General features: G+C 35.3%; 1 protein-coding gene across 2 annotated transcripts in view; it reads right to left on the minus strand.

The window, feature by feature from the left end:
• PRKD1 (protein kinase D1) overlaps positions 1 to 13,825 on the minus strand; it is a 274,255-nt gene that overhangs the window by 61,794 nt on the left and 198,636 nt on the right. The window contains exon 5 of one of the 2 annotated variants that reach the window (XM_037503168.2): positions 10,854 to 10,877. The exons of the other annotated variant lie outside the window; for it this stretch is intronic. Coding sequence (XP_037359065.2) covers positions 10,854 to 10,877 — 24 coding nt within the window. The remainder of the gene's footprint in view (positions 1 to 10,853; positions 10,878 to 13,825) is intronic. 2 annotated transcript variants of the gene reach the window in all.

Here is a 13,825-nt window from a genome sequence, read left to right on the forward strand (position 1 = left end):
TCTGAGGTTTTGTGGAGATTCTACAATATCCTTATGCTAAAAATGTTTCATTTGAAATTACTGCCAAAGTTAAAACTATATGTAAGGAATACCTACTTACACAGACAGTGCATCCTGCTTTACTAGAGATTGAGTTTGTTTTTAACTACTATGTCAAATCAATGACTCAGCAAGTTTGGAAACTTCCCAGGAAATGATTGCTTAGATTATATTATGGAAACTTCAAATGCCAACACATCTTTAAATATGTTACAGGACTCTGAAGCAATTTCCCAATAAGGTATATTCTACTGCCAGTTCAAAATGAATCTTCCTCATTAGTAAAGGTAGAAAATGGGGGTGGGGGGGAGTTACCTTCACGTGTGGCTTTCTTCTTGTCATATGTGAAAATCAAACCTAAGATTTCCTTAATGATAAAAGTCACTTTACAAAAAACATGGTTCAAACAGAAACTTCTGCAGTATTAAAATATTTACATTTATTGGGCCTCCCCAGTAGCACAGCAGGTTGAGTGCAGTGCTGAGAAGCTGTCCGCAGTCTTGCAGTGTGGGTTCGACTCCTGGACGGCCAGAGAGATACCCACATGGCACGGCAGACCTCTCCTGTCATGCCCGCTGCTCCCCTCAGCAGTGTTTTCAGTCCATCTGCCTATTCTGCTCCCCACTCTGATGAATCCTCTCACCCCCCCACGCCTCTGGCCTGTACCCCAGTTCTTGTATAAATAAATCTTAAAAAATTTACATTTATTAACTAAAACCCATTTCACACCATGCTGGGAATACATTTTGGGTGACATAATCTTCCCTGAAGAAAATAAAAGAAGGAAAATAAAAGAGTAGTGAACACTTTACTGTACATACTGACTTCTCTGTAGAGATGTGTCTCCCTCATTAGACAGTAAGCTCTTAAGTGAAGGACAGTGCTTAAATCATATTTGTCCTTTGTTAATGGAAGATGTGCCTAGTACAGGACAAACAATAAACATTGCTTGAACTGAACAGAATGGATATTTTGAAGAAATAAATGCATGAGAATAGTGGGTGAAACATTTCAATAGAGATATTCAAAACAGACTATAATGTAGCTCTTCTAAAAAGTTTAATGTTAGGATCCTCCCTGTTGACCTATGGATTATGTTTCAGTACCATCACTGCTACAGCCTGAGTTCGACCCCAGGCCAGGGAGCCAACCCACATATGGTGCAGCAGACCTTTCCTATCTCTCCTGCTGCTCCCCTCAGCAGTGCGTTTCAGTAGATCCGCCTGTTCTGCTCCGCACTCTGTCTTTGGTGAATCCTCTCACCCCCCATACCTCTGGCTTGCACCCCAGTTCTTCAATGGAGAAAAAGTGAAAATTTTAATATTACATGAACTATAACATATTTTCTCTAAAGGATTTCAATTTTAAAAGAGAACAATTGGCTAAGGAATGTTTTCCAATTCATTCCTCTTTGAACTTGTCTGCCTGTTTCTCTTCTCTACTTGGTATAAACAATATGGATCAAAATTGATGCAGAACTCTTCTGCCCTGGAAAAGACAGTACCAAACAGAAATACCTGTAAGCTACAAGCTGAAATACTCATAGAGACAGGGACATAAAATCTAGAATGGTGGAGACGGTAGTAAATAGGAGGAATAAGCTAAGTATAAAAGGAATGGTCACTTCATAAATCCTAATTGCTCCCACAAATACTACTAACACTTCACATGTGAATATGCAAGTCTAGTGTTGTCAGACTCGTTAGCCTTACAAAAGAAGTGGAGAATCTAGTTGTTTTAGAAAATGAAACACTGACAGCTCTGAAAAAAAAAAATTGAAACATTATGCCCATACCTTATTTGGAAAATAAATATTGTTCGCGGGAAGTCTGAGACTTCTGAATTAGATAATGACATAAAACACTTTTCAAAACCTTCCTATATGTGCCAAACTCTTTTCATAGCACTCTATGTATTAATTCACTTAAACCTCATGACCACTAGATGTTATTATCCTCATTTTTAAGTAAGAAAAAGAAATTACAGGAAGGTTCATCATTTGCCCAAGGTCACACAATTTATAAGCTCAGAACTATATACTCAGGTGTCTTCCTCCAGATGAATAATGATTCCTCCCTCCCTCTTTCCTCCTAGATAGCTCTAAAATTCTCTGGTATTATGCTAATATAAAAATAGAAAGTATTTTCATCTCCTCATTTAAGTCATGAAGGAAAAAATAATCAAGTAGCAAAGAATCAATATGTTCTACATGCCAAAATGCAATGGAAAAATACTGTGAACTCCTTAACCTTGAACTACAGAAGACACTTAACCAGCTTATCTGTGCTCAGAGGATAGCATCTGAGTCATGCTCATTTTCTAGAACAGAATGTCTAGCTAATAAACAGTTTCTATTATATAAGCATCCTTCAGCTGGTTGCCCACTTCTCAATTCAGGTATTGTTATACTTAGAAGATATGAAAATAACTGTTTGAAAACAGATTCAACTAAAGATTAATTCTTTATTTTATAAATTTCAATATCTAATATCTGGATGATCATTCAAAGAACTAAGTAGAAAAGCATCTGAAATACTTCTCTCCAACTGTCAACAGATGGATTTATTTAATTTGCAAGGTGTTTCCTGGGGCAAATCCTACCAGGGAAACCAATTCAGTTGCTGCAGGACATTAGAGGCCAATAAGTAACTGTCTCTGTGCCTGATGAGTTTACTATCCAACAGAATTATTGAAACAACATAACTTGTTATCAATAATAACAGTAGGTCCTCTTGCCTTCTTTCTGCATAGATGGTTCTACATTATTCTTCAAGTTTCAATTCACATATCACTTTTTCCGAGTGGCCTCTGGACCACCAAACTAATTTCCCACTCCCCATTCATATTTTGTTACTCTCTGAAAAATCACCCTGTCTCCTCCAGAGTCAGTACTTCAACTGCAATTGTCTTATTTGCTGGTTAATTAGTTTTTCCTGTCTCTCTTCAATATAATATTAATTCCTTGGCTATTTTCTTCACTGCATCATCAACTCTAGAACACTGCCTCACATAGAATAAATGCCCATATATAAGAAAATTAATATATATATATATATATATATAAACCATACCCATGGTGGAAGCAAAAGAGTCACTCAGAAAAAGAGTTTCCTGAAAAAGAGGCATTCGACGTGGACCCTGGAGTGAGTCTTGCCATACAATGACTGTGTTATGTGTTGTTACCAGCTAAAATTCTGTTTAGGCTAGCCCAGTTCTCCCAATCAGACAGCCTCAAAATTTATATATCTGTACCTGATTACCCCACTTGGAACAGATTATTTAATGCCACCCAGGGTCACTGCTTAAACAGCACTGGGAATGCTGAGTCCGAGGCTATCATATTTTCTGAGACATAAGGAAATAATCAGCTCCTTTCAACATCATGTGGATGAACATAGTACATCTCTCATGGGGAGTCGGTGATTTTCCAGCTCAGAGTAGTTCTTGGGCAACAAGCAAGACTCATGACCCCTGGGAAATGGAGTTCACCTAGGAAGACCCATGTTTCTATGCTCTGTGATCCCTTGAGTAGAGGGTAGGATGTTTGGCAAGTTTTAAATTGTTCAGTGTTATTTTGTTACAACTCTGATTCTACATGCCTTGAACTACCTGCCAAATGCACCAGATAAATGAGTTTGGTTCCTCAGTTGGATACCCTTAATGTATAACATAAATAAAAGCTAATCAACACCTTTTCATATCAGTGAAAAGGGTTGCCACAGGGAAAGAAAAAAAAAAAAACATACGCCCCCTGCTTAGTGGTGATGGATGCTGTGTTTTACAGTGGAGATTCCATTTCTTAATGTTTGCAGCAATTTGTGAAAGCTTTCACAGTAATAATATATATAATCTCTTATTAAAAATACAAGGTGATCTGGATTTGCTGAGTGCTAAGTAGTCTTGGAATTTACATTAACTTTTATAGTGCCTCACTCTTTTTAAATAAACAGAAATGAAGGGTAAAGGAACCTTACTATTTTCCACCCTTTGCAGGGAAAGCACCAGAACTATTCAAGAACTGTTGCAAATTACATGTACTGTTCTTTCAAAACGTCAGTTACCAACACTGTACAAATCTGAGTTCCTGGAGGAATGGGAAACATAATAAAAGCAAGATTACTTCTCTTTTTATTTGAAGGCAATGCAACCGTAATGCCATGCACTCAAAATTTATAAAATAAGAAAGGAGCATTTCCACTTATAAAGAAAATAACTTTGCATGTCTCAACAACTTATGCTTTGGAGCTCCACATGTCAGACTTGATCTACACACAGAAAGTGAACTGAAGGATAAATAGATTATGTGGAAAAATCAAGAATAGTGATTTCAAGGAATTACATTTCCATAGATTCTGACCCTGCTTAAACTGACAGGGTCTGGCCTAGGTTTATGAGCTCAATGGAAAGCTGAGAGAAACAGTCTGGAAAGATGCTGTCCCATTGATTATTGCCTTGGAGACAGCTGTAAAAGCATTGTATAAACACAGTCCAAGGCCACACAACTTCAAGCCTCTCCCTTCAAAAATGGCCCATAAGGAAAATACACTATTGTTTCATAAATCTTAGCCTAAAACAATATGCTAGAACCAAAGACTAGATTTTAATAAAACTGAGGGACATTTTCAGTGTACAGCTACAGAGAAAAAGACATCACCAAAAACTGGGCTATTTGGGAAAAGAGGTATATTTGGTAATAACTTATGAACATTGTTTCAGCTTTCATTTCACTATAGTTATTATCAAAACTCTAACACTTTCATCCTTCTTGAGAAGAGAAAAATGAATTTCTGTGAACAAATAGAGCCAAATATCAGAAAAAGTATGTTTAATGTTATCAGTAACATACGTTTCTGAAAACATAAACATTTTAGAAGTTGAATTATTTTTTCAAGTTTCTAGAAATCAAGTACCAATTCCAGTCTTCACTTTCCTTACTTCCCTCCATTATTATTTTCTATACACAGATATTTATTTCATTTTTTTTGAGTAGGCATGTTTATCGGGACATAAGAGTTCTCAAAGTGAGCAAATTTTTTCCCACAGTACTCATCTAGTAGGTCAGGAGTCATGACTGGTCAGAAATTAAAGGACGAAGACTTAAATCTGATCAGGTCTGGCATGGTATTAGCTGGATAAAAATGACCAACCAAATGTGTGTTACTAGTAACAAGGGAGTGCCCTATTCTGTGTCTTAAGACAGAGAGGAAGGTTTTTCATCTTAAGGCATGGCTTGTGGATAGTGTTAAGGACGTCTTGTTATTATGCTTGAGGGGAGCACAGACCCTTCAGAGCCTTCATTAAAAATCAACTAATTCAAAGAGACACACATGCCCATGTTCACTGCAGCAGTGTTTACAAATGCCAAGAGCTGGAAACAACCTAAGTGCTTATCAAGAGATGATTGCATAAAGAAGATGTGGTAGATGTGCATGCACTGGAATACTAGTCAGCTATTAAAAAAAATAGTTGAAATCCTGTCATTTGAGGCAATGAATGGATCTAGAGGTTATTGTGCTTTGTGAAATAAGGCAGATGGAGAAAGACCAAAGATTGTATGGTTTCAGGCATATGTGGTATTTAAAGAAACAAAACAAGCAAATAAAATGAATAAAATGAAAATGAACTTTTAGACTAAGATCAAATTAGTGATTATCAAAGAGAAAAGGAAGGGATAGGTAAATCAGGTAAAATGGGTCAACTGTATGGTGAAGGGTAGAATTGCGCTTTAAGTGAAGTACTGAATGTAGTATAAACAAATGTTGATTTATAATGATGCACACCTCAAAATTACATGTTATAATGCAATGTTACTTCAATAAAAATTATTAAAACAATATATTTGTTCCTAAGATCTATATGTTTGTAAATGTTGGCAAGAGATAAATGAAACCTCCCTTAGTGGAGGTCATGAAAAACTCTCTTTTGTGTGTTCATATTCAGAATTACACATCTGAAAGATTTTGCTCAGAGCATGAATTACTAATGTTTATACACTAAGTCAAACCACACCGAATAAAATCTAGCAACAGTTAATTAGTAGCACATCAAATTAGGCCTCATAGTTTTAGTTTTACTAAAGGGCTCCTTCTGACAAGCCCACTGCTGCAAAAATTCTTCTGACTCATAGTAGGTAGAGAAGTGCTGGCTAAAGAATTCTTGGATGTCTTTCCTCACTGAAAGTGTGCACTGTCCAAGTTTGAATTTGGAGAAATAGTTTATATAATCATCAAAAGAAATCTTGCAATATCTGGCAAATGTACTACATGGATGTCACGGTGCATATTTAAATAAAAAATGATTTTTTAATTGAGATGAATTCACCATAATTCCTGTAAATCCAGAACACAAAACTAACAAAGTTTCTACTTGTAGGTTGGTTTTTGCTAATTAAGAAAATAGCCTAGAAATTATTCATTTGGACCAGAAATATTATCACAGTTTCACTCACTGAGGGTTAAAAATAATTTACCAGCTCCTATTTCCCCCATTATGTGCTTATTTGAAAGAATCTACCTTGACTACTATAAAGTATTACCATGATCATATCTAATTGCAGACAGATAATGCAAGACTAGTATTTTCTTGATGTTTTTTTATTTTATTTTTTTAATCATTTTTTTTAAGATTTTTATTTATTTATTTATTTATTTATTTATTTATTTATTTATTTATTTATTTATACAAGCACTGGGTACAGTCAGAAGTGCGGGAGGGTGAGAGAATTCACCAGAGTCAGAGTGGGGAGCAGAGCAGGCAGAAGGACCGAAGCACACTGCTGAGGGGAGCAGTGGGCGGCAGGAGAGGTCTGCGCGCCATGTGGGACCCTCGCCCGGTGGCTGGGGAGCAGCCAGGGATCGAACAGCACTGCAGAGGCTGCCGGCAGCCTCGCAACCCAGCGCTCAATGGCTGCACCACCAGGGATGCCCTTGATGTTTTTTTAAATGAATAAAAACAGGAAGAGAACAGTGACTCCTGAGAGAAGTTTTATAGGAAAGTATGTATCAAAGACTTCCTTTTATTTCAATGCTTGTCTTAATAAATATGAATCAGTAAATTTTATTAAAATGTTAGCAGGTTATGGCAAATTAGAAAATATATACCATTATACAAAAGTAAAACTGAATACTGTCTAAATTTCATAAAACTAAAGGATACAAAGTGAAGATAAAAAACAGCCAAACAGAGGTAAATCTTTTGCAATGAGAAATTTACTTCCTAATAATTTCCACAATGCAGTCTATATGTTAAGAGTTACCAAAAAGACTAAGCTAGAAGTATTTAACTTCACCAAAAATAAATTCCCAGTAAAGTCCCTTAATTCCAAAGCAATATTAAATGCTTTTTTAAAGTCATTTAAAATAAATTCAGTAAAATTCTTACATTTAAAAAAGGTTTCATAAGGCCTAACTTACTTTTTTTTTTAATAGAGGCATGTTTTATTTATTTATTTATTTATTTGTTTGTTTGTTTGTTTGCTTTGTTTATACATGCACTGGGTACAGTCAGAAGCGAGGGAGGGTGAGAGAATTCACCAGAGCCAGAGCGGGGAGCAGAGCAGGCAGAAGGACCGAAGTACACTGCTGAGGGGAGCAGCGGGCTGCAGGAGAGGTCTGCGGGCCATGAGGGACCCTCCTCCAGTGGCCGGGGAGCAGCCAGGGATGGAACCAACACCGCAGAGGCCACGGGCAGCTTCGCAACCCAGCGCTCAACCGCTGCGCCACCGGGGAGGCCTGGCCTAACTTATTTTTGAAGAAAAAATTGTGTCATAAATTTTATCCTGTGGTCACAAAGGACACCACTATCAAATTTTGCACCATTTTCTACACTTAACTTTGGCTCCTTTACCTTAAAAAAAGACCATTCTTCTCAACATTTCAAAAGAATGTTATGTTTAATCTGTCACAACAATTTCTTTTCAACAATTTATATGTAGTAAGAGAATGAATAAAACATTTTCATGGTGTTAACATATTAGATGGGGAAAGACAACAAACACACATAAAGTGGAAGATATACTCCCATCATAGATGACTAGGTGGAAGATTGTGTCACAATATACAAAGAATCTAAACAACTAATAAATAACTCAAAAGAAAAGAAAAAGGCAATACATTGTGCATAAAATACAAATGACCAATAAATATATGAAAAGCTGTTCATCCTCAAAAAGGATATGCATTGCAGTTAGTGGGACTATAAATTTAATCTATACTTCTCTGAAAAAGTATTTGGCACGTGTGTGTGTATACTTTAATTATTTTTGGCTTTTATTTATTTATTTTTAAATATTTATTTATTTATTTATTTATTTATTTATTTATTTATTTATTTATTTATTTATTTATTTTTACAAGCACTGGGTAGTTAGAAGCATGGGAGGTGAGCGAATTCACCAGAGCCAGAGGGGAGAGCAGAGCAGGCAGACTGATGAAGTACACTGCTGAGGGGAGCAGCGGGCGGCAGGAGAGATCTGTGCACCATGTGGGACCCTCACCTGGTGAGCCAGGGATCAAACTGGTGCTACAGAGGCTGCGGGCAGCTTTGCAACCCAGCGCACAACTGCTGTGCCACCTGGGAGGGCCTATTTTTGGCTTTTAAAAATAAAACCTATTAATTCACTTAATACCTTTTATTTGTTTAAAATTAAAAATGTGGAAACAACCAAATCATTGGAGAGAATGAGTAAATTAATATGTATCTTTGTGATATAAAAAATCTGGAAACTTTTACAAAGACACTTACTCTACTTACACATTTGCATATTGTCCATTTATGTAAGCTCCATGAGGGCAGAGAATAAGTCAAAACTGTATATTGTGCATCCTAGAGTTACAGATCTGAATGTATATTATTACCAAGACATGCTGAATGTGGAGCCAAGACCAGGTTTTTATAATAATTCTGAGCTCACATAACTATCAGTAAAGTATTTCTCTGAAATATTGCTCAAATTTTATGCACTGATTCTTCCAAGTCATTTCTAAAGAGAAATGAAAAGTCCGTTATCTTTTCAACAAACTAGATACAGACAAGTTCAAGAACAAATAGCTCATGGAGTGCATCTTATTTCTATCAGGAGTTGTCCTGAAAACCTGGCTGCCTTTGAGTTGTGCAACTTTCATAGAGAAGCAGAGTATTCATCAGTCTTTCTTTCACAATCTGCTCCCTATTCCAGGGAAGTGAAAAATGGTCCCTGGCCTTCTATGGCCCCATTCCCAAAGAATAATTTGAAGGAAAAACGCTAACTTACCTTTAAAATTTATATCTGGAAAGCACTGTAATTACATAATTTAAATTTATAAGAATATAAAAATCACATTCACTTGGCTTTCATCTTGGACTTTTCTAAATCGGGCTCATTTAAACTAGGACGTTTTCTCCCATGCACAAGAGTTGACTATTGTTAAAGCAGATTTCTTCACTTTACCTCTATAAATCAAAGTGTCTTCACCTGCCAGTTTTACTTACCCCAGAACAATATGCATTAGCATATTTTGTTAGTTTCTTTAACAAGTCCATATTAGAATGGATAACAATAATGGTATTTGAAATTTTTAGTCTCAAAAGGAAAAATATCAATATGTCAAATCTTAATCTGCTAGGGATACAGAAATAAGGAAAACTAAACTTTAAGTTTAGTTTCCAAAATAAGTTATAAGAAAAGCATTATTGTATACTCAGTTTAACAATCTAAATGTCTCTCCCCCAAATTCAGGTTATTAAAAGTTTAAGATAGATAAATACCACTTTGGAGGCTTTGCTTAACTGAAAAACTTTGAGAGGAAAATTTATGTCTTTTCCAGCTATAATTTCTAGATTGAGACTTTGATATGTCCATTTGCATACCACCCTTAAAATTTATTTTTTTATTTTTTTTTTTAATAAATTTTATTGTTATATTCCCCATACAATTGCAGCCCCCCCATTCTGACCCCAATCCCTCCCCTCCCACCCCCGCCCCCCTAAAAGTGTCTCTGGTTCATAGTTTTTTGTTGATTTTGATTTTCACTTTCTTATAGTTATTCATTTTCCTGGTCCCTTATTTAAGTTTTCTAGATTCCTGCTATGAGTGAGACCATCCGGTATTTTTCTTTTTCTTTTTGGCTTATTTCGCTGAGCATGATCCCTTCCAGCGCCATCCATGTTGCTGCAAATTGCATGTGTTTATCTTTTTTGAATGCTGAGTAATATTCCATGGTATATATGTACCACATCTTCTTGATCCAGTCATCTATTTTTGGGCATTTGGACCACCCTTAAAATTTAATTGTGATTATATATTAAAGATTGAAAGCTCCTTTCTTGAAAAAAACTATATTCATATTCAGACCATCCTTGTTTCATACCCTTACTGTGCTAGTTGAAACCTGTGTCTATATGGATGGTTACCTCACTCTGCATGGTTCTGTGGCACCTGCCATCAGGACATAGTTCCAATATGTAAGCATTCCAATTAACATGGTGCCAGTAAAGTGAAGGCTAACTGTATTTTGTGCTATTCTCAGAATAGATAATAACATTATGAAACAAAATAATCTTAGGGAAATTCTATCTAACAGAAAACTATTACTCTAATGTCTGCATTGCTCTTTGTCTTATTGAGAAATGTGAAAACATAACAATAAAAGGAACAACAAAAAACCTATGACATTCTGCAATTCAACAGGTTGGATTCTGAACTAAATTCTGACCTGAGTGATTATTTTCATTGTTTCAATGCAAATAATTCTGTGATTCCAATCAAGTTTATGAAATATCATAGAATATAAAATATTATAAAAGATGGTGAGATGTCAGATATGGTTAGTACCTACCTCAAAGCCTGGACTCACAGGAGACTGAAACATGAAGTTGTAAGAGCAAAAGGCAGGCAAAGAGCAGAATAAAGGGAGGAAAAAGACAAGAAAATAGTGTTAGTGGAGGAAGGCAATGCATATTACTCAATAATGCTTGATATAGGTGTTTTCAATAAAAGCAAAATGTTATACCAATCAGTCTTTATGGTCACAGATAGCTGAGTTGGAAACTACTTTTTCATGTTTACATGGAACTAAAGACATTCAGTCAAGATTGCAAAAACATAGTTTACAGTTGTGAGCTGACAGAGTTAAAAAGTCTACTTGTCATGGTATCAGTGATGAAAAATGATTCTTTTACCTTGTTGAAGATAAATTATAGTCAGAATGAAGCATTTTTGACCTTTAAGTGAAAGATTAGATTTTCTTCACAATAATTCATCCTCTCAATGGGAAAAGAAGGAAAAAGGTCATCAAAGTAATCAAATGTTATATAGCTGTTATCTGCTGGCAGGCAAGAACAAGCTGATGAATCAGTATCAGTCAGGGTTTACAAACCTGGGAAGTCCAACAGTGGACTAGTCCTTTAATGAGAGAAATATGCCAACAGAACATTCTTTATTCATTTTAGTCTTTGTCACATGTTATTGCTTTCTGTCTTATTTCAATCCAGGTAGAAATTTAATGCAAAAGTGAAAGGATATCTGAAACCTTTTTTTTTTTTAAGAGGAGCAGAAATATTAATGAGAAATGGAAGAAATGTCTTCACTTAAGTAGAAAATACTATAAGGTAATTTATATACTGAATATGATCTTTATTACTATTCCCTGCTTCTTCATCAAACATTTCTATCTGATCACTATAAAACCAATCAAAAATAGATCATCGTTCACTCTTTTTCTGAACAAAAAGACATGACTATGTTAAAAATCACTGATTTTTCTAGTGTTGAGTAAACCATTGAACTTTGAGAAAAAATCTTATAATCTGTGCTCTGAATCCCAGTACCCTAATTTGTCATCTAGAGCTACCACATATTGTCAGAGATGTAGGGAAGTGGTGTGCATTTAGACTGAGGCTCTACCAAGATGAATTGTTTCCCAGTAATACCTGCTACATTCCTGCATTTACATGTAGCACCTCCTAAACTCAGAAGCAACAATCGCTCATTTGATCAAATCAACATGACTTTTGGGGAGAATTTATAAGCCCCTTTGCAAATACTTTCATGGAACATTTCCTGTGGGGGAGGCATTTCTTTTGTGTTGGAATTAAAAATCAACATTTTCTCAATTTTCAAAATAAGATATTATCTTTGTCCATAAACATCTGATATCCAAAGCTTGTGATTTTCCTCCAGTTAATAATTCTGAATAACTTTACTCTGGGCTCTCATCAGAATTCTACTGCAACAGGGGACTGCTCAGCTACTATTTGAATCTGGTCTGTGCAACATACATTGATTTGCTTGTTCCTCTCAGTTACAATTTCTCAAAGCACATATTTTCTCACATCAGACATTTCTAGGTTTTATGAGAAAAAGGGATCCCACATTTGAATCAATTTAGAAATATGGATTTCATTATTGGCAAGACTTCTTGAGATTGATAGCTGCTTAATGGATATAGTGATGTCCAAAACGTGCATGGCTCCAAGAAGCATTCCTTATTAGACCAGAAAAATCTCTTTTGCACCATTATTGTGTTTTGTGTTCATTTTTTTAATTTTTTTTTACATCATTGTTCATTTCTAAACATTTGCTTCCCTCCACCCCCTCAAGTGTAATCCCCATAGAGTTTCCTTCACCAATGCACTTGTGCACCATCACCTCAGTCCCCTGTGCTCCTCCCTCTCCCTCTAAACCCTCTTTCTCCTCCTCCCCTCCCCTGCAGTATGTCCTGACTTATAACTGTCTGTTTTTGCTTAGTTGTGTTTTGTACTGTTATTATTTTTTTACACTGATGTCTTATTTGTTTCCCTATATTCCTGCTATAAGTGAAACCATCTGATATTTTTCTTTTTCCTTCTGGTTTATTTCACTGAGCATAATTCCTTTTGCACCATTATTTTGAAGAAAAAAAGTTAGGGAAATACACAATTCTGTCTTCTTACATTAATATCTATTCTATCTTTTTACATTAGAATCACCAGAAATGTCCATAAGTCACCAAGAAAAAGAGAGCCACCGGTTCTTTTGGTAGCTGGTTGTACTAGGATCCTTAGTTTTGCATTTATTATAGTTTTCCCCTTGAAGGAATTACATATGAAATACAATTCTGCATCTGTGATAAAAACTAATGTGGAAAACAATGCTTATTAGGTGAATGAATACTATATACAGTTGGATGATGTGGCACCTTACATTTCACATGTGACTTGTCAAATAATTCATGTTTCCTGTTATTGCAAAATACAATTTCTATACCCCCAATTTCTTTTAATTGATTTATGGGGAACCTCAGAACTAAATTTAATTATTATTGATTCAGATATAATATTTATTTCTCTCTCATACATCCTGCAATAAAGAAACCTAATAAATTTATAGATTGCTACTCTGACAGCTGCTTGCTATTATCACTTTAAAACACTTTTATTGAGTAGTAGTTTATATGGAATAAGGTGCACAAAATTGTAGGTGTACATCTTGTTGAGATTTTCCATGAGCATATATCCATGTAACCTTTATCTAGATTAAGATAATGAATATTTACAGCACTCAAAAAGGCTCTCTCTATTTCCTTTCAATCAGCACCTAAAAGGAACCAGTATTTTTATGTCTCTTACCATAAACTAATTTTGCTTTATTTAGATATTAACATTCATATGTACTCATATTCTTGTTTCTGACTTTTTTGTCTAAGTAGTATTTAGTGGTACTCACCCATGTTGTTGCTAAGCTGATAGTGCATTAATTCTATTATTGCATAATATTTCAATGTGTGACTCTACACTATTATTTGTTTCTAGCTTTTTTGCTATTATAAAT

The sequence above is a fragment of the Talpa occidentalis genome, unplaced genomic scaffold (genome assembly GCF_014898055.3).
Source record: "Talpa occidentalis isolate TD23 unplaced genomic scaffold, MPIMG_talOcc4v2.1 talOcc4.11, whole genome shotgun sequence".
NCBI classification, from domain to species: domain Eukaryota; kingdom Metazoa; phylum Chordata; class Mammalia; order Eulipotyphla; family Talpidae; genus Talpa; species Talpa occidentalis.